This window comes from Zonotrichia albicollis, chromosome Z (assembly GCF_047830755.1).
Source record: "Zonotrichia albicollis isolate bZonAlb1 chromosome Z, bZonAlb1.hap1, whole genome shotgun sequence".
NCBI lineage: Eukaryota > Metazoa > Chordata > Aves > Passeriformes > Passerellidae > Zonotrichia > Zonotrichia albicollis.
In genome coordinates, this window is record NC_133860.1 from 2,777,411 (window position 1) to 2,799,784 (window position 22,374).

Genomic DNA, 22,374 nt, shown 5'->3' on the forward strand with positions numbered 1-22,374 from the left:
GGCGCAGCCGGGGCGGCACCGCCCAGCGCGGGCGGGCCGGGGAGCGGTTCCGGGGCACGCGGCGCCGGCCCGCGATGAGCTCGGAGCGGGGGAACGTGTCCCGCACGCGGCCCCAGCGCCACCAGAACGCATGCGCCTTCAAGAACGACAAGTACGACACCAGCGCCCGGTGCAAGGTAGGCGGGGGCGGGCCCGGGGCAAGGCAGGCGGGGACGGGGCCAGGCCGGGGCCAGGGCCAGGCCGGGACACACGGGCCCGTCCCGGCCTCAGAAGCCGCCCCTCTGCAGGCGATGCAGCTCTTGGGGCCGGAGCGCTGGGAAGGGCGTCTTGCCGAAAGCGTGGGCAGGTCCCCGCACGGCTTCTGAAGCCATGCCCTGTCCCTGTGAGGTCTGGTGCCAGGTCCTGATGGGCTTCGGGATCGCAGAGGAAGTCACGAGGCGCTGGATGCCGAGGGACCGTTTCAGGGATGGAGATACCTTTGGCCCGGCTCCGCCCGCACCAGGCGCAGTGCTGCTAAGAGAGAATCGTAACAAGACATTTCAGACAGTTGTCACTGTAGGCAAATGGGTAGTGTGAGAGTTGAATCATACTTATGACATGAAAGGACCTCGTTAAGCCAAAGAATTTTAAGAGGAAGACTGAAATAAAGCGCATACATTTGTGCAGTGAGTGCAGCAATTAAATGTTCAATGGCGTGTTATCCATATGACTTCTTGAAAGGCGTTATCCATATGACTTTTTTTTTTTTTTTTTGGTTTTCTCAAAGTGTGTGACTATGTGGTCATAACTCAGAAATCTTAATATTTTGAGAGCTACGTTTGGACAACTTTCCCCCATCCCACATAAATACCCAGCTTCAGTTGGCTTACGTTTGAGATAACTTTCATATGTGCTTTAATTTCTTTTTTTAAAAAGGGAGCTCTTTTGATTAGTTAAATAGAAAGGGGTGTTCAGCTTGTCTTGTCAGCACTTTTGCTACAAAAGTTATCATCTTCACTCTGTTGTTCCAGAAGACTGTTTTGTCTTTTTTGGTACTAAGCAGGGAAGGGCAAACGGTGTACAATAGATTCTTGAAATACACTCTGTGCTTTTAGTTTTGGTAACATAATATGTGGAAGGGGCTGAAAAACACGGAGGATGAACAATCTAGGAGAGTTTATCTGGTGCTATTGCTGTCATATCAATATCCCTTTAACTGAACCTGCCTGGGTTGTTAAAAAGAGCTAGGAGGAGGGAAACAAAGCAGTAAGTTAAAGCCCTGATGCTAAAGAGGGAGGTTTGGGTTTTTTGTGAGTTTGTTTTGGTTGGTTTTTGAGATGTTTTTTTTTAGGACCGGTTCTGCAAGTTGAACTTGCAGGCTGCTTTCCTGTGATTCTAAGCAGTGACAGTATTATTTATCGTATGAGTCAGTGCATGACCTCTGATAGGAGAGTATTTTCTGTCTGGTACAAACACACACACACAGAGAAATGTTGTAGAGAGCTGGTCTATCAAAAAAGTTTTCAAAGAGAAACTGAATTCTGGTATCTGTTTTGTAACTGATGTAATTACTTTAATACACACATGACTGTTTTTCTGTTTTTCTTTCCTTTGAAAATAATTGATATCCTATAGAACTGGCTACACCATGTCATGCACTCAAGAAAATATTTTTTTTTCTAATGTGGCCAAGGTTAGCTGTGGACATCTACTTGTCTTTTTTTTTTCTTTCCATTTAAAGCAAATTGTTAATTTTCTCTCTGTTCCTGCTGGTTCATGGAGAGGGCTGAGTGTGTGGAAGTAGCATCCTGAAGAATGTGCCTCGTATTCTGGGGTTAGGTAATGTTTGGTAAGGGGAAAGGATACGTTTCTTTTTCTTAGGGCATGCTGTCATGTACAAATTCAAGTCCTAAGGTACTGCCGTGTTTTAGGGATTATATTCCCCAGTTTAGTGTTGTAACTGAAGCACTCTAAACCATGCACCACTCACTCATCCCTCCCCCTACCTATCTCCCTGCATAGCCCTGGAGAAGAGAATTGGAGGCACAAAAGGCAAGGATCACAGGTTCAGATAAGGACAGTTTACTGGAAACAGCAAATGAAATAAGAAGACAGTCACAGCAATAGTGTAGAAGAGATGATTCACACACAGGCGTTCACTATGTGGGACTCCTGGCAGTACCAGACCACACCATGCTATGTGCCCCCACTCCTGCAAAATAATGTGAGGTGGTATGGAATAACCTTAGTGTCCTAGAAAAATTAACCCTGGCTTGGCCAGAACCAGGACAGGGATACACAGGGGTCAGTATAATGATGCTAGCCCCATTTTGCTGTTTTAAAGAAGTTAGACTAGCAAAGATTAAGGGGTGATTAATGTCATAGTTTGGATATGGACTATGCTGAATGATCACAGTTTTGTATCTCTGTCTTTTGCAGTCATGGATGATCAGATATGTCATGGATATTCAAGGTGTGATGAGGAAAAATGAAGAAATCATAGAAAGTCTGTCATAGGGACTGATAAAGGAGTGGAGCATACTTCTTTCTATTCAGTAGATCAAAAGAATGCTTAAAGCTTCTCAAAGAAAATGGATCTCCTGAAAATCACTGTTAAACATAATGGGGGGGGGGGGTTTGTGTTTAGCCTGTCTTCTATTGTACAGGCTTCTTCTGTCTTCTGTCCAATGCAATGCTATCTTGAAAGGCTGCAAAATGCTTATCAGCTTAAAATTTGGATCCTGCTGCAATTGTACACTGCATTAGCAATGTTGAATATTTACTAGAATAGCTTCAGGTTGTACAGTGGGTGGAGTTGAGGTAGTTAATTATGGTGTTATTGCTATTTCTTTCAGTGAAGCAGTATCTGCAGAGGAAATTGATCTAATAGGATTTTGACTTTTCTCTGCTGGCAGTCATTATCCAGTTGTTTTGTTTTGGTTTTTTGAGATGTTTCGTGCTTTTTGTCCGACACTGACTATGTCATCCATTTTCTAATCTTAGAGGCCACAGACCTGATTACTTGAGAACATGCTAGAAGATCCACCTGTCTTTCCTCTAATGATCAGTCTTTACCTACAGCATTACTACAGAATTGCTCTTGAGGCTTGTTGAGGTGAAACATCCTTGCAACAAAGTACACTGCCTCTCTGCTGTATTTGGGAAACAGCTACAACAGTGCTGGAAAAGTGTGCATCTTAGGATGACCTGAAGAAGGAATAGCCAGGACAGGGTAAGACACCATCTTGTTAGTTACTGAATCTTGGAATTTGTTTATTGGTGTTTGCATTACATGGTATATTCCAGAATAGCTCTTTGCAGCACCAAGCTGAGGAATATACATTATGTTATATGAATATACATTTTATGTAAAGTATATTACAAAAACATCATGAAAACTGCAGTAGTTCTAGAAATGAAAACAAATATCATTTAATGAGAACATTTAGAATTCCATTGTAGTAAGATGGTAAACCACAAAGTGATTCCTATTTACACTCAAAGGACTGTTTTGTTTCTCCATTTCATTCTTTTAATTAAGATGATAATTCATATTTCCCTAAATTTCAGGGTTTATTACCTTTGAACCTCAGCTTTACCACAGTATTAATGTCAGTTACTTTTTCAGCCAGGTGCATGGATAAATCACTTGTTGTTTAGACTGTGGGAAAGCACTAGGTAGACAACAGCTGAGTGTAGAGCTTAAATGCTGAGTCAGTAATCATATTTTGAAACACAGAAGGGAATTAGAGATAAACCAGTGGCCGACTGGAATTGTTAGATAACCATATTGCAGTTTTTTAGATAACGTTCTTGCTGCAGCGTAGAGTAGCTTGGTAGGCTGAAGTCTACTGTTTAGCCACTCCTTTTACTCTGGATTCAGAAGTGCATTCCGTCTTGGGTTGTAGCCTTTCATGTGGGGAGAATAGGAGCAAATATAATATCTGTTCTGGACTCTAACCCAACTCTGGAGGTGGGGCAGAGAGTGAGAGACAGAATGTGTGGGTAGGTGCTGGAGGTGTGTCTGGTGTGTATGTATGTGTCTTTGTGTATTTTCCATTCTTTCTGGGGGAGATGATGAGAGTCCTTCCAGTGCTCTCTTAAATGCTATATGCCTATGTTCCTTAAGTTTTGAAATACTTGATGAGAAAACATTTGTAGAAAAAGGATTTTCAAGTAATGCTGATACAATATGGGATCAACTGAAGCTCTGTGGGGGACAATTTTAGCCTGTGTAATGTGTACTGGAACCATGAAATCTGGCATCTGGTGGCTCAGTTTCACATTTGTCAGTCTGCAGTGACCTACTTTAACTGCTCAGTAGTCATGCGCTGGAGGTCCTGTGGAGTTTTGGGTTTTTTTGGGTTTTTTTGGATAAGTTCATTTGTTCAGAAATCCTGCATTCACCCTTGTGCTGCATTCAGCCTTACTGATTGAAGCAGTGCCACCTGTGTTTCTGACAAGGAAGTTTATGGGTGGCATTAACATTTCACTCAGTTACAGCAGAGTGGACCACTGATATGTGCTCAGTAGAAGGAATCTGCTTTCAGTAGAGGAAATCAAAATACCCATAGGTTCGCACATAATTAGAAGCTTACAAACAGATGGTGAAGCTTCTTTGAAGCCCTGTCATTACATTCTACCTGTGAGCGCTTTAATGCTAGTTTTAGCTAGGGATTATTTTGTGTGCCAAGTTAGTAGGTGTAGGTGCATTCGTTTACTTTAATACATTCTGAACTGCTTTTGGCAGGTTGTTAGGTGATTTAATGTTAGGTTATGGGATCAGAGGATGTTGATTCGTTAATGTACAGCTGAATGTGCTTATAGTGTGCACATGGAGCATTTTGTGGCATCGTACCTTAAGGCTGCTCAGGTATGTCTCTATTGCATAACTGTAATTTCCCTGGAGAATGTACAGATGTACCACAAGTGCTGGATGAGTTGCACTTTTCCTTGGAGCAAAGTATGCTAAAGAAAAGAGAGAGCTATTGACTAAAACAAGGAAATGAGCATAAAGAAAACCCCAGAGAAACTGCTGCACCATAAACATAATCTAACATGTTGGAGTAGTTTTCACACCAATAAATGAATTTTACACCAAGAAATTAATTTCAAGTGCTACCTCCTATTTGTGTGTGAGGCCCTGGCTACCTGCATAAAAGCTGGGTAGAAAAGTTGGAAAAGAATAATGAAGTTGACTAGCTTTTTTCAGGGTTTTGTGTGGGCTGTTGGGTTTTTTAATACCCTCAAGGAAAAGCAAGCCATTAAATGGGCAAAAGGAAAAACATATGAGTTTGTGAAAGTTGAAACAATATACAAAATATATTAAAAAGTAAATATTAATAGGAAAAGTAAGCACCAGAGGAGTTTATTTGACTTCCCCATTCTGACCAGGAACTGAGAAACAAGAAAATTTGTCTTCAGGTTTGTTATGAGAACTTCTCTCACATGCTTTTTTAGCATTTTCAAAAATCTGAAAAAACAGACTATTCAAATTTTTAATTAGGGACATCTTTCTTTACTTCTTCAAGTCTGCATTGCTTTTGAAAGTGGTGTGTTATGGGTTGTTTTGGTCAGAGGAGATGCTGAATGAAGTGTAAAAAACCACAGTAAATTAACAAAATATTTAGTAATGGTAGCACATAAATACCATGCCTTTTTTTCTGAGCAAAATAAATCTGAAAGACAAACACAAGTTAAATTCTCTAACTGCTTTCTTTACATCAATCCATCATTCTCTATTGACTTTCTAAACCAATTGCCTGGTAGGGTTGTAAAGTCTTAGTGGCTCTTGTATTCAGATATGCTGAGCCAATGGTTAATTACAACGCCTCATACTTGAGGCATGAAAATTGAGTAAAAAATACAAATTGCTGAACAAGGGGAAGATGCTCTATGTGTGCCCCTCAGAAGGAGGAAGTCAGAACTTAAAGCTGTTGTCTTTCTTCCAGTTTGTGACCTTCTGAGCAGATGCAATTGGAATAGCTGCGTAAGATTTGTGCTATTACCGCGCTGAAGCTTCCAGGCATCTTTATGCCTGGATCAGGATACTTAAAGTGATTTTTGATGCACATAAATGTGGTGACAGAATCATATAATGGATGGGATTGAAAGGGACCTTAAAGATCATCTAGTTGCAAACCCCCTCTAGTCCTTCTGCTAGCAAGGGTGGTCTACTTAGTGGCCCTTCTTTGGACTTGCTCTGATAAGCCCATGTCTTTCTTATGTTATCTCATCATCCAGATCTGAATGCTTATGTGGTGTCTCACAAGAGCAGTGTGAAGGTGCAGAATCCTCTCTCTTGCACTGCTGGCCAGATTTATGGGCTGCAAGCTGCTAACCCATGTTGAGTTTCTCATCCACCAACACCCACAAAGTCCTTTTCTGTGGAGAGCCTGGTTTAAGCATGGCTTGAAGAAAGAGGCCATGAAGGTATTCAGCTGAGGGAAATATAGGGGCCTGCTGTAAAGCAGCCTTTCCCAGGCTTGATCCTGTAAATAATTAGGTTCTCAGCCACCTTTTATATAAACAACAAGATTCTCAGACCGTTCTGTCCTTGGCTGCTACTAGGAACAGACAGCCAGTCTGGGAATAGATATGAAGGTTTTGAGAACCTTTCATATTATGTTGGGAATTTAGCTGCTAGAGACTGGAAAAGTACAAAACCGTGGCTAATTCCAAGTCCTGCACCTGTGTTGATAGCATGTCCTTGGCCCTAGCTGTGGTAGGATAACAAACAGTGGAAGAGACATGAGAAAAGAGAGTTTTCTCTTTTTCATTTTTTTTCCTCATTCCCTAAGGAATGAGGAAGAGTTTATGGTATAGTTTAACCAATAGATTGCTTAGCTTACAGAATATTCATAAGCTTATTACTCGCTGTGAAAGTGTCTGATGCTCTCTTCAATAAAACGGAATTTGCTTATCACTCATATTGAGTGTCTGAGTCTCCCCTCACCAACAAATGGCTTGACCCCAGCAAAGGCCTCATTTTCTCTCCGACACTTTTCCTCAGAGTACTCCTGTCCATTCTCCACCCACCTTGTATTTGTGCTTGGGATTGCCACAGTCCATGTGCAGGACCTTGCACTTCACTTGGCCTTGTTGAACATCATGAGATTTGTACAGGTTCACCTCTCTCTGCATGGCATCCCTTCTCTTCAGTGTGTTGATCACATCATACAGGTTGGTGTCATTGGCAAACTTGCTGAGGGTACACTCAGTTCCACTGTGCAAATGCCTTCTACATGTACGGGGAAAGCAGGTTTTCTGCCTCCTGTATCCCTCCTGAGAGGACCCACATTTTCCCAAGTCTATCTTTGATCATTGACATACCTAAAGAACCTTTTTTTTCTTACCCTTGACATCCTTTACTAGATTTATTTCTGCCTGTACTTTAGCTTTCCTAACCATCTCCTTGGTTCCTTGGCTCGATTTCTGTGTATTCCTCCCAGCCTACTTTCCCCTGCTTGCACCCTCTGTGAGCTAGCTGTTTAAGTTTCTCTAGGAGCTCTTTGTCCACCCATGCAGGCATCTCAGTTTTCTGTCTTGATTTCCTCTTTGTAGGGATGCATTGCAATTGAACCTGAAGGAGACAACTGTTCAGTATCATCTAGCTCTTTTGAGCCACTCTTCCCTCCACAGTTCTATCCCATGGCATTCTACTAAGGAGATCCTTGAAGATGCCAAAGTCTGTTCTCTTGTGGCTTTCTTCCCAAGCTCCTCACTGCCCCAAGGTCCTTAAAATCCACTGCTTCATGGTCACTGCAGCCCAGGCTGCCCTCGAGCTTCACATTCACCAGCTCCTCCTCGTTGGTGAGAACAGGGTCCTGCACAGCGCCTCTGCTTGTTGACTCCTCTCTCACTTGGAAAAGGCAGTTGTCATCAGTGTACGTGAGGAACCTCTTGGATTGCCTGTGCCCTGCTGTAGCGTCCCTTCATCTTTGGCATCTTCAGCTTTTGGGATGGTCTGTGTTTCAGTTTGATTGGAAAAAGAAGAAAAAAGAAACTCATCCCTGTGTGATTGTTGTGTATTCTGGAGCCAGGTGATGAGAGTGTTGGGGTGGGGAAGAGCTTTATAAAGTTCCATGAGCAATGACTGTGTATATTTCCTTGTTCCATAGCAAATATTAAGCAGAATTTTTAATAGGCTGCCTGTTTGATGAACTTTGGATTTGCTTCAGATGAGAGATTTCTGAAGTAGTTTCTGATCATTCTTCAGGGTGTGCAGTCCTGAACACAGGGTCTTGCATTCCAGGAGCTTTAGGCTTTGCTGAGCCTGCCCCTGGATCACTCCATGGCACAGCTCCCAACCCCAGCCCCAGCTGTGATGTCAGGATGTGTTAAGGGAATATACATAATTTTCATCCAGGAAGCTAACTGCTTCTTTGGAAGAGCAGCCATCTCCCTTCAGCTTAAGCTTCTGCAGTCTTTTGACTTTCATTGGATTCTGCCTTTAGCAAAACTAAAACCAGCTGGTAACAATAAATGTATCCCTACCTGGAAAAGCAAATTACAGTGTATCTTACTGGCCTCCTGCAGTCAATGCAAGTCCGGGGAGTGAGGGGGAGCGCTGGGAAGTTCATTCTAGTTTGCACCTTGTGGGCTATAGTGCCTGGAGCCTTGCTTCATGCAGGTCAAGTGCTGAAAACAAGGCTTGTCTTTGAACTGCATGAATTTTGAAAGACTGAACACAGGCACTGCTCACAGTAGTTTGAATTGCAAGATACTGAATTGTGAGATATTAAATCACCTTTAACAGTTATCTACTTAATGGGAACTTAATGATGATTTTCTTCTCTCAGAAATTCTGTACATTAAGTGTTTGTTGGTATTTTTTGGAAAATATATCCATAATGCAGCAGAACCACAACTTTCTGTATTCAAAATTCAAGCAGTGTGCAAAACCTTGTTTGGTTGGCTTCTTAATATGCCAAGTCTGTATTTGATCATTTAGAAAATAATTTTGTTTTAACTGAAGCAGCCAGAAACCACACATTCAGTTAACCACACCACAGGAAAACTCATTTTGAATGAGCAAGTTTCATAAAAAAGGAGACAATGGAACATAAGTCGCAGAGTATAGTTTCACTTAAAAGTAGCATCTCCTCTGCCATATAAATTTTTTTTAATAGAATAGGATACTGAGTTTTTAAAGCTTGCCTTGTTCTTTTGGTCTTATGTATTGAAGTAGAGCTTTGTGGAGTAGTAAGAAACTCTTGTGAGTCATAAAAGCAGGAAATTACTTCAGAAGATGCTGTATTCATAGAATAATTTTTTTTCAGTTTATTTGTGAAAGAATAACATCAATTGAAGTCCAGATTAATGTAGAATCGCTCCTCTTAGGTATGCTAAGAAGTAGATGTGGTTTAAACAGTTTTAATAATGCAATGTTGATGTGGTAGCCATTTTTAAACCATCTTAAAAAATACATTTTTTTATTATATGAGGTTTTTAACCCTGAAATTTCTAGTTTTAAATTTCTCAATTAACTTGAACACCCATATGATAGACAACATTAGTGCTGGCATTCTTAAATAGAGAAGAAATAAAATTGGATTGAGTTTACAATGACATAGCTTGTTATTTAAAGTAAAAGTGTGATTTGGTACCTTTTCCCATCTCAAAATAACTTCTCTTGTGGAAATACTACTAGCCAGTTGACATTTTATATTTCTGAGAAAGCTAAACACAAAATGTTGTAGGAGATATTAAGGTAAATTTTTCATTGTCTTGAAAATATACCATGGTTTAAGTTACCATTTAAAAAAATTATCTTAGATGCAGAGAGCAAAAATATTTTTCATAAAGGAAGGTTAGGATTAGAGAGAGATTGAATAATTTGACTGCAAGTAGTGTGTGGATTCCAGTTTGTTGTTATCTGAGGAAAAATCCTGAGACTACTTAAACTATGTAGTACAGTGATAGCTTGAGCAATAAGTTAAATGCTACATCTTGTAAGTTGTCTTCTTTGGACAAAAGCTGTGTATTTCAGGGCTTATTTGTTCTTTTATCCATTTTGTAAAATTTCTAGAGGTGAAAATAATTAAATACCTACAGTAATCAATTCTCAGCACTACAATAACAGAAATAAGTATGAGTATTAAGATAATTAAAATAATAATCATCATCATCATCTATTCTTTAATTTCAAGGTATCCTTTCCATTGAAGAAAATCTGTAGACAAATGTATAGGAAAACCTTAATGTTAGTACCAAGCAAACATGTTTATAGTACTGTATCAATTATAAGATGGGTAAAATACTTGCTAAGCAAGATTTTACTCTTTACAGCAGGAAGTCATCAATGTATTTTTTTTTACTTATTCAGAAAATAAATGCTAAGCTTCATGATGGAGTGTGTCAGCATTGCAAAGGTATCTTGGAGTGGCGAGTAAAATTCAGAAAGTACAAGCTACTGACAAAACCTAAAAAATGGTGAGTAAATATATTTTTTGTTAATTGTTGGTCATGTAGTTTGTGAGCTTTTGGAAAATATTCTGCCTTTGGAAACTCAGAAGAAACTGGTATTATGCAATGTTAATTTTCTAATTCTTAAGTCTTTTGTTGCAATCTTCTGAAAAGGAGACACAGAGGAAGAGCAGCTGCTTCCCTCTTTGCTGTTAAAACTGGTTGAACTGTGGACCTGTAGGTTTCCAAGACTGTCACTGTCTTCCTGAACAAAAAGTCTTACTGACCATGTTGTAACACAATTTTCTAAGGTCTTGTTTCACATCTGTATTAGAGGGATCTGCACATCTCTTGACTTCTCTACTTTGCTAATGTTTGCAATTCATGCATTTCATTACCTCTTAGCATGTTTTCTCCTTTTCTGTAAGAAACTATAATCCTAAGTAGCAAATGTTGGCATTGTTTGCATAGAGTTCTGTATTGCTTGTTTTTGTGTAACTCTATGGCAAAGATGATAAATACTTTAACCTATCACAAACACATAATTATTTTAGTTTTCTGAAGGAGATGCTCTCTGCTTCCTTCTTATTTGCTCTGTTGCAGAGGTCCTTACCTCCTGCGGTAGCAGACACAGCCAGTGTTTCAGCAGTGAAACACAGAACTCAGAGAAAGCACAGCTGGGCTGTGCGCACAGTACAGCCAGGTTTGTCACAGTAGCTTGTATTTTGGTATTACTAACCAGTTTCACCCTTTCATGTAAAGAATAAATGATTAGGTAGAAGGCTTGCTGAATAAAAAATAAGAATTCTATGTTCTGTGCACCACAGATGAAGTTGGGTTTTCCACTTTTTTCCCAAATAACTATGTTATTTGTGCATCCTGTTTTGGTTTTTTTTCCCAAAGGGAAGAGAGGAGGCAAAAACCCCATGTAAATTAGGGAAGCATTGGACAGCTTCTTAATTGTTCTAAACAACTGTTTAAAGAATTGTTTAAACAACTGTTTTGAAGAACTGTTCTAAATGTTCTGAAGTGACATTTTAGAACAGCAGCTTATAAAAGAATATGTGATGTTCTCTCTCATATTTTTGAACGAAGAAGTTGTTTCTCAGAGCATTCTGACTTTACAGGTCATGATTTCTATGCCAGCAGTACAATGACTGGGTGAGCCATTGTTCTGAAAGGACAAGACTAGGAAAATTTTTAACATATGAAGCTTTTGGGTGAAGTGAAAGCATAATAGACATTAAAAATGTGACAATTCAAAAAAAATAATCTTTATATTGCAAAAGATGGGGATGGAGGACTTCCCTATACCTCAATTAATACCTCAATTATTTTTAGTTTTGTAACATCTTTAAAATTATGAGTCTTAGTATAACCACGAGTATTCCCTACTTTACTTCTGAGTGTTTAATTATTAGAAGTCAAACTATTTTCAAAAAAATATATAGATCTGCCTTGCATTGGTATTGCCTCTGTTTAGTAAGACATGTCTGGGAAGAGCTTTTGAGGCATTAAAAATTACTGTCAAGAGATCAGCATTACATGGGGTATATTGTTCCAGTTATGTTCTCCAGATATACAAGTCTTTAGAAATGCCAGCTGAATGTTAAGCCATAGAATTTTGGAAATTACAAAATCCACAGAATATTATCACATTTTGAAAAAGAATAGCCCAAGCCCTCTACCTTATCAGGTTGGATTTGTTGAGAATACTATTCCATGCAGACTTATGTTCATAGAAAACAAAGTCTAGCACTCACTCAGTTTATATTCTGAGAAGTTCAAGAGGAAGTCATTTCAGTGTTTCAGCTGAAAGCTTTTTATTTGTAAAGTCCATGTACTTTTTTATGCCATATGCTGCTTTTGTCCTTAAACTGGAAGTTGTGCAATTTTAAAGTAAAAACTGCCTACTGAAATGAAGGGAAATGTTTATTCTGTCAACTTAAATATAAAATTCTTTATTTAATGTTTCTTTCTCAATACTGGTTTTATTAATTCTTCCTGAGGAAAGTAAGGGAGAGAGGTGAATGGCAATGATTTTGATTATGCTACTTGATAAAACATTGAGTGTTTAATTTGAAATCAGCCGAAGATGTGTTGTTCCTCTTTTGTGAGTGTTTGTTCCTCTTTTGTATATTGTATTTGAACACAGAATGTTTAGTAAATGTCCACAATATTTTTTGAATCATATTTTCTTTCTCTTCACAGTGTGAAATGCCTCCAGAAGACTGTAAAAGATCCTTATCATATTATTTGTCGACCATGTGCTGGTAAACTAGAAATTTGTGCTAAGTGTGGGAAACAAGAAGAAATAGTGATTCCGTAAGTAGCTCATAGAGTACATAGTTTCAGTCCTGTTCTGATAATTCCCCTTGTAATAAGCCTTGTTTGGAAACTGCCAAGAAGCTGTCATAATTTATGCCATATTCTCAATTATCCCAACATGAATCAGTAGGAGTAATTTTCCTCACTTTCTTCAGATGCAACTGGGGCTAAAATGCTTATTGATGTTAGTGAGGCTGAGACAGCAAAAGTCCTACTTGGAAAAGACATTTTAGCACCAATGGGTAAATTGTATTTCTTCTTAACAAAGCACTTCAAAATGGGTTTTTTGTGTAGAGCATCATAAAATATGCACAAGCCGCTTTACTGTTTGCATTTTGTCTGCCACTTGATGATTCAGTTACTAGTGAACAGAAGAACTAAACAAGGACTGATATTAAGCACAGTTACCATGGTACATTTAGCAGGCTTTTGACGTTGTTTACTGGTGCTCTCTATTGAGCATGACACATGAAACATTAATTTAGTAGTTTGTGACAACAATCCAGCAGTTGCTTGCTTGGTCAAGCTGTTCAAATATTTACTTTTCTTTCTTTGCAGTCTCTTCTGTACTAAATACTATTTTATGCATACTTTACTGTATTTTATATCCTTCCTATTTAGTGTGAAGTAACTTTAGGGACTTTTATTGCCCCTCCTCCTTCTTCCCATCTCCTGCCATCTTCCGTCCTACATTGGGATGGAATGCCAGGAGGATATTCTATCCTCCATCCCATTCTTGTTGAAATTCCAGAAGTGGGTGCTGATAATATCCCTCTTGCTTTCTACAGGATTGATAAAGGACAAGACAGAACTGACAATGAGACTTCTAAAGATGGCCAAGAGAGCACTAAATTGAAGGATGAGCTGGATTTTGATACAAATTTCAGTAGTGCAGACAGTGATGAAGATTCTGATGTGCTTGAAGAACAATTTAAAAGTATGAATTTTGAAAAAACAGAGAGCTAAAAGGCTGTGTTTATGCAAGAGTTTATATGCCATCAAATGTGGTAAACCAGTGCTTGTATGATGATGCATGTGGGGATTTGTATTAATACACATTTTTATGTATTAGGAACAGAATTTCTTTGAAAATATTCAGAAAATATTCCATTTTCTATCTGTAAGCATGATTATTTATTTCATACATATAACAACTTCCTATTTTTATGGAATAAAGTCTCTTTGTGTAATTGTTCGAAATTCAGTATTATGTGACCGTCGGAAGTGTTATTGCTACCTAGAAACCTGCCTGAAAGTCTAGACTAAACACAGATAGGAAGAGCTAAAGCAGCTATAGTGGTTTTCTGAAGGAAGAACTTGCAGCATGCTGTCAATGAGTTTCCAAATGGGGTCTTACGCTAGGCCAAAGATTTTGTTCATTTTTTTTCCCCACAAAAAAGAAACAAGCGTATAAATGCCATCACCAGTACAGTTCATGAACAGTTAAAGCTTATTTACCATGTATTAAGTGTGCATTACAGATTTCTGACCTTTTTGCTACCAATATTTTGTAAAGAAGAAACCTGCAGGCTTTAGAATTTCTCATCACACTTTCGTTTCATTTTCAGAATTCAGAGATTCATCTGGATCTGATGTCGTTTTCTCTGATATGAAAAGACTTGCATAATGGAGTGATGCATATAAAGTTACTCCCTTCCCAGTTTCTATTCCAGTGTTGATTAAGCGATACACAGAACTTAACTGAAGTTGCAGTAACTGTCTTTACAGGATTTAGGATGGTTTGATTTCTTTTGTCTTCCTACTCTTTACATTTAACTAACAGTATATATATAAATTAACCTATGACAATATGCTATGCCACATCTGCTTTGCTGCTTTGCCTGATTTGCTGTAGTGAGCATGGAAAAATTTGATTCTCAAACTACATTTTTCAAATGCTCTGTGAGGAAGTTCAGCTCTGAGGTTGTTGCCCATCCCTGCCTTGGAATGAAGGAAATACTGAAACTTGATTCTTTGGGTGCAGATAAGCGCCTGATGTCTGTCCTGTCAAGCTGGAAAACACCAAGAAGTGTTCAGTGGCAGAAAAGGAGTTGTCAGGTGTGTTCAGAAGTGTTGGATCTGAAGGTTATCTGGAGGTTTCACTGACAGATAAGTCCTCCCAACAGCACAGCAATGACATCTGACTAACTTAGTGTCACATCTCTTGTCCTGCCCATTGACGTCAACAATGGCAGAGTAAACAAGGAATATCCCATGCACACACTGCAGATGACCAGGTAGGAGGGTGCATGGAAGGAAGTTAATAAGTAATCTGGATTTAGCTTCAGAAAGTGTGTCTCTGAAGGGAGAACCAAAAGTGAATTTGGCTTTTGAAAGTGCCATACATATGGGAAATGTTCATCCAGTTGGAAAAATTCATAATGGCCTTGTTCTTTGTTAAAGGTGAGAGGAAATCCTGGAATGATAGGAAAGCATGTGATGGAACTGGCAGAAGCTGTATAATGAGAAAATAAGGGGAAGAATTCTTTTCTCATAGTGGTGACAAAACCTGTCAGTACCAGGAGCGAGCAGAGTGACAGAGATAAACAATGTGTTGCAACACAGTGCAAAAATGTTTGTACAATGGGAAAGTCCTGTGAAGGCTTCATGTCACATTCCTGATGCTCTGTTCAGAGCTGGTACTATAGCTGATGAAACTGTGCTGTGGGTGAGCACAGCTGCAGTGTTGGCTGGCTGGTGTTAGTCCAGCCTGTCTGCAGACAGTTTTGGTTCTGGCAAGCCTTCTGTCTTTGGTTGTAGCTGTGGCTGAAGGATATACTGCTGGAAATAATTTTTGCACACCACTTAACATGGTGGTTGTCATGGTGGTGAGTCAGCTTATAAAATGGCAGCTTTGCAAGGGAAAAGGAGTTTGCATTTTACTGAAGATTAGGATATATTTGGAACTGCATTAAACTATTATAACTCATGCTATAAGAGTTCTGGGTATCAGGAGTTTGGTTTTGTCTCTTTTTGAGGAACTTATTGAACAGAGAATAATGTGGGAGTGGGCCCCTTTAAATACTGATCTTCAGTATAATCATATAGAAATGAGAATATTTTTTAAAAGGTGATAAAAAGTCATCAAAGATTTTTTATATCTTTGGGGTAGTCATCTAGATGGAATGATTTTTAGTTTTTAATTGAGATTTTGAAACTTTTCCGCCTATTCTTTCACAAATAATAATGAATTTGTTTCTATAAACATGAGAGGAAATGAAAAATACCACAGTGCCTGCAGGATACTGAGATGCAGTTTAAACAGTGTGATTGGTCGGAGGTTCCAGGATTTGTCTGGACCTTGCAGTGCCTCACCAAGTACATTACTGAAGAAGAAAATGATAGATGTTAATTAGTCATCTGAAGAATACTTGATGCATCACTAGTGATGCAGTGATGTCGCTGACAGCTGAGTTCCTGTTACCAGGTTGCCCTTAGGAGGGTCATTTGCCATGACTCAACACTGAAGTAATTCATGAGGTTGTGGACTGCCGGTATGTGTGAGGTAGGCATGCCAGATGATTCTTACTCCACAAGGGGAAATGCTCATCATAGCTGGAGCTGCCAGAATTCATCATGCTTGACTTGCACACATTTCTGGGAACCAAATTCCTATGTATAAGGATTTCTTGAGACAACCTGGATTTATTGCAGAATGATGAGAATCTGATGTGGACAGAGTGCTACATTCTAGAATAATTCCTTAACAATCTTCTTTGTCAAAGTTCACAGGCATCTCTGAGACATCCTATCATCAAATGTTTTGCAGGATCAGGTAATGCAAAAAACATTGCCCCATGATTTTACTTCCAGTTTTGCATGGGCTGAGCTCTTCTATTCTTGTCTTGGCTACTCGTTAATCTGTATTCCTCCAAAATACTGTAATAATACCAGCCTCTGAAGGTTTATAGAACTACCAGTTAATTAAGAAAAGTACAGCTTGCTTTCTCCCTGTAATGGGCATGTACTTGGATGTGGAGATGTAAATCACAGCATTAGCAAGGAAAATAGAAGAAAATATTGCAGGTCATCAAATGTGAGCCACCTTGTAAACCTCTAGCCCTATAATTATGTATGTTTTCTTTGTTTAGGAGTTCTCATAAGTAAATGTATGCTGGTAGAAAATGCAAAACTAAGTGATTATTGGAAGCATCAGCCTGACTTACAGAGTTAATGAGGAAAGCTTTGTAAGTGGCAGGGAGAGATGCTTTTCTTTATCAGATGTTTAGGGAGCTGCTCACGCAAACTGCCACATTAATTTCTTGCCTACATTTCATCTGAAAACTAATACAATTCAAAACTCTTGGTGAAAAACAATCCATGAACTCTGTATACATACTCATCACATAGAGTGAGTTTGTAAAGTAGATTCCTAAACCTTGAAACTGTTGAAGTGAGATCTTTCTATGGCTTGATAACACATTTGCAGACAAATTATCCGTAACAGACTAGAAATAAAATATTTGGCTTATTTCAAATAGCAAACTTTCCTGCTGGAGCCCCTAAAAATAGTTAAGATGAAGTCACATTAAAATGATCTCTTTTTTTTCTGAAGCCAATAAGAAAACATCTATTTGTAATAATGGGGGTAATACTCATAATTCAGTCATCAATAATAATTTGAGGACATGAAAACAAGAGCCAAAGGCTCCTGCAGGGAGAGATTTTATCTGAAGAATCTCTCCTTGCATTTGCCTCTGTCATAACTTCAGAAACCCAAATTGAAGGGATCAGACATATTCTTATAAGTGCTTTGAAAACAGCACTTAATAGTTTAATAATTGCTTTTAAACTGCATCAGAGAATACCATGTCTTTATACAAAAAACAGAAAAAGGTTTATGCCTGTTACTGAATGACAGCACTCACTTGAAGTCTCTCTTTTAAGGACATCTTGCATTTTTGGGCCTCAAGATAGTAATATCTCTTCTTGCACTTGACTTGCAGTTTCCCTAATTTTATGTGAGCAAATATGACACAGTGTGTCAAAACTATCTGTGAAAAGTATCTATGGGGTAATTTTTCCTATATGTATCAGCAGTGAAACTTGTAACATTTGTTGAGTAATATGTAGTTTTAAAGCTACATGTGTAACAGCTAGATGTTTTTTTCCTCCTGACTATTATGTTTCTTTTAGGGTTATTTAGTATACTTTTCCCAGAGCCGCTGCACCGTGGAAGTTTCTAGCTGCATCAGAGCTGTGCAGCCTCTGACTGTCAGCAACAATGTATTACTCCAGGTTATTCCCAGTAAGTAGAAGGAACAGAATTGATGCCACAGCTGTAAAACAAACTGGTCTACCTTGTGGGTCCACTTTGGAGATGGACTGTGTGGGCTTCATCAGACACAGGGGGAGATGGTAGATCAGCTTCTCAGAAAGAGCAGCCCTGTAGCACCCACACTACCCAAACCTTGTCATGCAAACCCAATACAAAATACACTTATGAGGTGAATGTGAAGTGAAGTAAAGCCATGGGTCTTGGGGGGAAAAGATTAAAAGGTGCTACAATATTTTTATAGTATTAGAGAAATGCAGAATAATCTCAAAGCTTCCCTATCCAAGGAAAAATAAGACCCATAAAGAAGGCAACTTCTATTCTTTTAAGCAACAACAGATTTACTATTACCTACATGACAAAGATTTTAAAAGTCTCTCTGGAAATGGCTAATATCTCATTCTCCACAGAAAATAACTCTTCAGTAGCAGCTTACTCTTTCTAACAATAAGTTAGTGATGGAACCTTCCAGAATGAAGCAAGGTTGTACCTGCATTACTCAGAGAAAAGTCATAATGCAATTGTTATGTTATAAAACTGATCTTATGCTTTTAAAAGATCACAAGGAATTTGCCTAAAAAATACCTAGAAAGACTGAAGCTGTATTGCTATAATCTTTCCATTTTAGGAAATTGTTGCCTTAAGGATTAAGCCATCCCAAACCTATGCAGGGACCAGAACCTCTGAGCTATGGTTTCCACCGTGGTTCAGCAGGAAGTTTTTCTTTATTTCCTGTTCTTGAGGTGCATTTGCGTATTAGTAATTCTGGCATTATGAACTCTCCCTTCAAGAAACAACTGCATTTTGGGTCACCACACCTAACTAGTTGCTTCTTTCTCATCCTCATCTCATGACTGCACCTAAGGTCTATGGAGACCAAGTACAGGTACTGGCTGGCCATGTTACTTCAAAAAATTGCATTAGCAGCTGACTGCTTGTGAACACCCCTACACCCCCCTCACAAAAGAACCAAAACAAAGCAAAAATACCCCACCAAAGAGTCCTCCCCCAAGTGAAATGAAACTCAAAAATCAAACAAAAAAAATCAAAACAAAAATGAATAAAACAATAATAACAATATCCCCTGTTCCATGCTGGAGCACTTACCCAGGACACTCAGAATGAGTCCTGTTGGGCATTCTTGTCCCTTGCCACTAAAGTGTGCCATTAATGGGAACAGAGTGTGTGGTTCTAAAGGAAGGGTAATGCACATGCTTTAGTCTTTAAATGGAGAGAAGGGCCTCTGTCAAATATCTGACAGTGCCAAGCAGGGTTGTTCAGCCAAGTTTGTCCAAAATGCCATTTAGAGGCAGAGGGTGGAGGGAAGGTGGGAAGAAGGGGAAGAAGGTGTGCCAGGAAGCAACTTGTGAGTATGGAAGTACGGAAGTTCACACAGCCTATACTTGCCTTTAAAAGACTGATTTGGATTAAGAATCCCACTCATAGAACTGAACACTAGACCTTCACAGTGACAAAACACAGTTATCACTACTTTACCTTTGTAATTTGATACACTTTTCAGTGAGTTTTTGTTTGGGTTTTATGTCTGGGTTTTTTTGAGGAGTTCAGGTGTTGTTTTGGTTTTCTTAACATTAAAGCATTTTACCATTCGTGACTCTGTTGAGTATAGATCTTTTCTTCATAGAGCTACTGCTTTAGTAGCTCTGAGTTTTGTTAGTCTGCACCTGGGGAATGTGTTGTGGCTCAACCCGAGCCAGCAGTGAAGCCCCAGCTAGTGCTTACTCACTGCCCCACCTGCAGGACTGGGGAGAGAATCAAAGGGGGAAAGGCTAGAGAACTCTTTCGTGGGCTGAGATACAGGCAGTTTGATGGGAAAGCAAAACTCACACATACAAGCAAAGCCAAGTAAGGAATTAGTTGACTGCTTCTCACAGGCAGGCAGGCGTTCAGCGATCTCCAGAGGGCAGGGCCTCATGACACATGATGGTGACTTGGGAGAAGAACACCATCACTCCAAATGTCCCCCCTTTCTCCTTCTTCCCTCCACTTTATGTACTGAGCATGATGATCTGGAATGTCCCTTTTGTCAGTTTGGGTCACCTGTTCTGGCTCTGTTTTGTCCAATTCTCCCTTGCACTCCTACCATACCATTGTGGCAGCACAAAGAGCAGAAAAGGCCTTGGCTCTGTGTAACTTGTGCTCAGAAATAACAACCATCTCTGTACAATGAACCCTCTGTTCAGCACAGGCCCAAAACAGCCCCACCACAGCCAGAGTAAAGAAAATTAACTCTACCCCAGGTAGATGGTAACTCTACCTGGTTACCCCATCCTGCCTAACCAGGACAGAATGTTGTGCTCCTTCTCAAAGGTAAATTATGTTAGAAGGGAGCTTGATTTACTGACCTTGAGTAAACTATACTAGTAGTTAAGTACGTCTTCCCTAATTGATTTGACATCAAGATAGCCCTGTGGGCTTCATGTTTGACATACTTCAATGAAGAATTGGGTTCGAGTTTTTTATTTATATTTAGAAGACTGCTTTGCTGTCTTGTTGTTCCCAAAGAGAAGGTTCCCAAAACTGTGTGACAGTTGTTGCTTCAGAGTATAATGCATATATAAATCATCTAAAGTAAATGCACGAAGACACAGTGACTCCTTTTTTTTTATTTTTTTCCCCACTTAGTAAATGCGGAAGGAAGAAAGTGGAGCTGAAAAAAACCTTGTGTTTGCAAATTGGAACACTTTTTTGTCAGTGCAAAAATACAAGCTTTGTGTTGCTGCTTTTACCGACGTCCTCACGCTTCTCTCTCGAATAAGCTACCTTGCAACACAAGGTGTCACTATAACAAAGTGAAAAAGTTTGCTCGCAAGTTAGCTTGGCGCTGCTCGGTGGTGCTCCAGGCTGGGCATCTCTGGGAGCCTTGTTTCCATTCCTCTTATCTGTTATCTTACAGGGATGTTATCTCACAGGGATGCGGCCCGCCTCGGTCTGCGCGCTGAGCTGCGACCCAGACCATCCACACTTCCAGCAAGCTTTGAGGGGAGGAGCTCGGGACCAAGGGCAGGCACCTGAGCCGGAAATCCTGCTTTTAATGTGGCGTTTGTTTGTAGGGAAAGCTTAAAAGGTTGTACTTCCCAGCCTGGCAGCCTGGTTAACCCACATGCAGCTGCAGTAGCACAAGTAGGCAAGTGCTGAGTTTCCAAAAGTCAGAGCTGGCGACCTCATACTGTATGTTGGCCTCTTATAATGTGAATATTTAATTAATTAGAACATACGCATGCAAATAAAAATAAAATCCACACCAACCAATCAAACAAGTGAACACTGCATAAACACAATAAATTACACAAATCAAAGGATTACACATAGTAAGATTAAGCTCAGCTCATTAATTTCCCCAGAAATCTTGGAGAACCTGGTGTAGAGTTGTTGAGAGAGAAAGAAACCTAAAAATGAAAACGTACTGCCAGCATGTCACATTTAACCAAAAACTCTCATTTTCCACAGCAGCTTCTCAGGAGCAACCCTGAGTTGCTAGTTGAGAGGACATAAAGGTGTGTGTCAGAACCAACACAATTTTTTATTTTTTCTTTAATTAGGGGGAAAAAAAAAGTGTAGGTAGAAAAGGAAAAGAGTTAGTCTGCCTTCCTGTTAGGAATTCCTTCTCAAAAATCACCTGCTCATTCACCATGGTGGGCTAGCCATAACTGAGACCCAGATGCTCACACAGTTGCTTCTTAGCTTTGTTCTCTGCAGCATGGGAAAAGGTAGAAGAAATCTAAGGAGAGTTGTGAGATAATTACAGCTTGAGACCCAATCCTAATCCCAGTCATAATCCTGAAAGTAAAATATAAAGTAAACAATGGGTGTTGGTGCACTGCAAATCAAAAAGAGAAATATACTTTCCACTTCCAGTTCAGTTGGTACCAGAAGAGCAGGGCTTTGCCATGAGTAACTTCCCATGAGTTATTTGCGGGCTGCTGTAGAAAGTCAGCTCCATGTCAGCCAGACCCAATACATCTGTGTACTGCATGTGCTTTCTGAATTGTTTCAGTGTCACAGCAAACTCAGCTGTGAGCACTAAAACCATAAATTATTGTAAAACATTCAGTGCAGACCTTTGCTGACACACACTGAACAAATTTGTAAGAAGCTAGATCAGCATACACCTGGGGATCCATACGTACCAATATAATAAAATGTTTGCTGCTCACTAAAATAGGTCACAGTGTTCACTATGGAGTATAATGCATGATAAGCAGTTCTTTCCTTGAAAGAAAGATCTGAATCTGTACTTTAAAAAGAATTAATGTCTTCTTCATCAGTCAGCAACTGGAAGACTGTCAACAAAGTATACAAAAAAGTGCTAAATATTCAGGATACGGTTATTTGGAATCACTTGAGTTTGAGAGCAGCAGCAG

At 39.5% G+C, this 22,374-nt stretch overlaps 1 protein-coding gene across 1 annotated transcript; it reads left to right on the forward strand.

The window, feature by feature from the left end:
• Positions 1–3: 3 nt before the first annotated feature.
• On the forward strand, positions 4–18,212 carry CZH9orf85 (chromosome Z C9orf85 homolog). Its single transcript, XM_005489636.4, has 4 exons — positions 4–176; positions 10,307–10,413; positions 12,598–12,711; positions 13,503–18,212. The coding sequence occupies exons 1-4, from the start codon at positions 75–77 to the stop codon at positions 13,678–13,680; spliced, it is 501 nt and encodes a 166-aa protein (XP_005489693.1). The 5' UTR covers positions 4–74; the 3' UTR covers positions 13,681–18,212.
• The last annotated feature ends 4,162 nt before the right edge of the window (positions 18,213–22,374 follow it).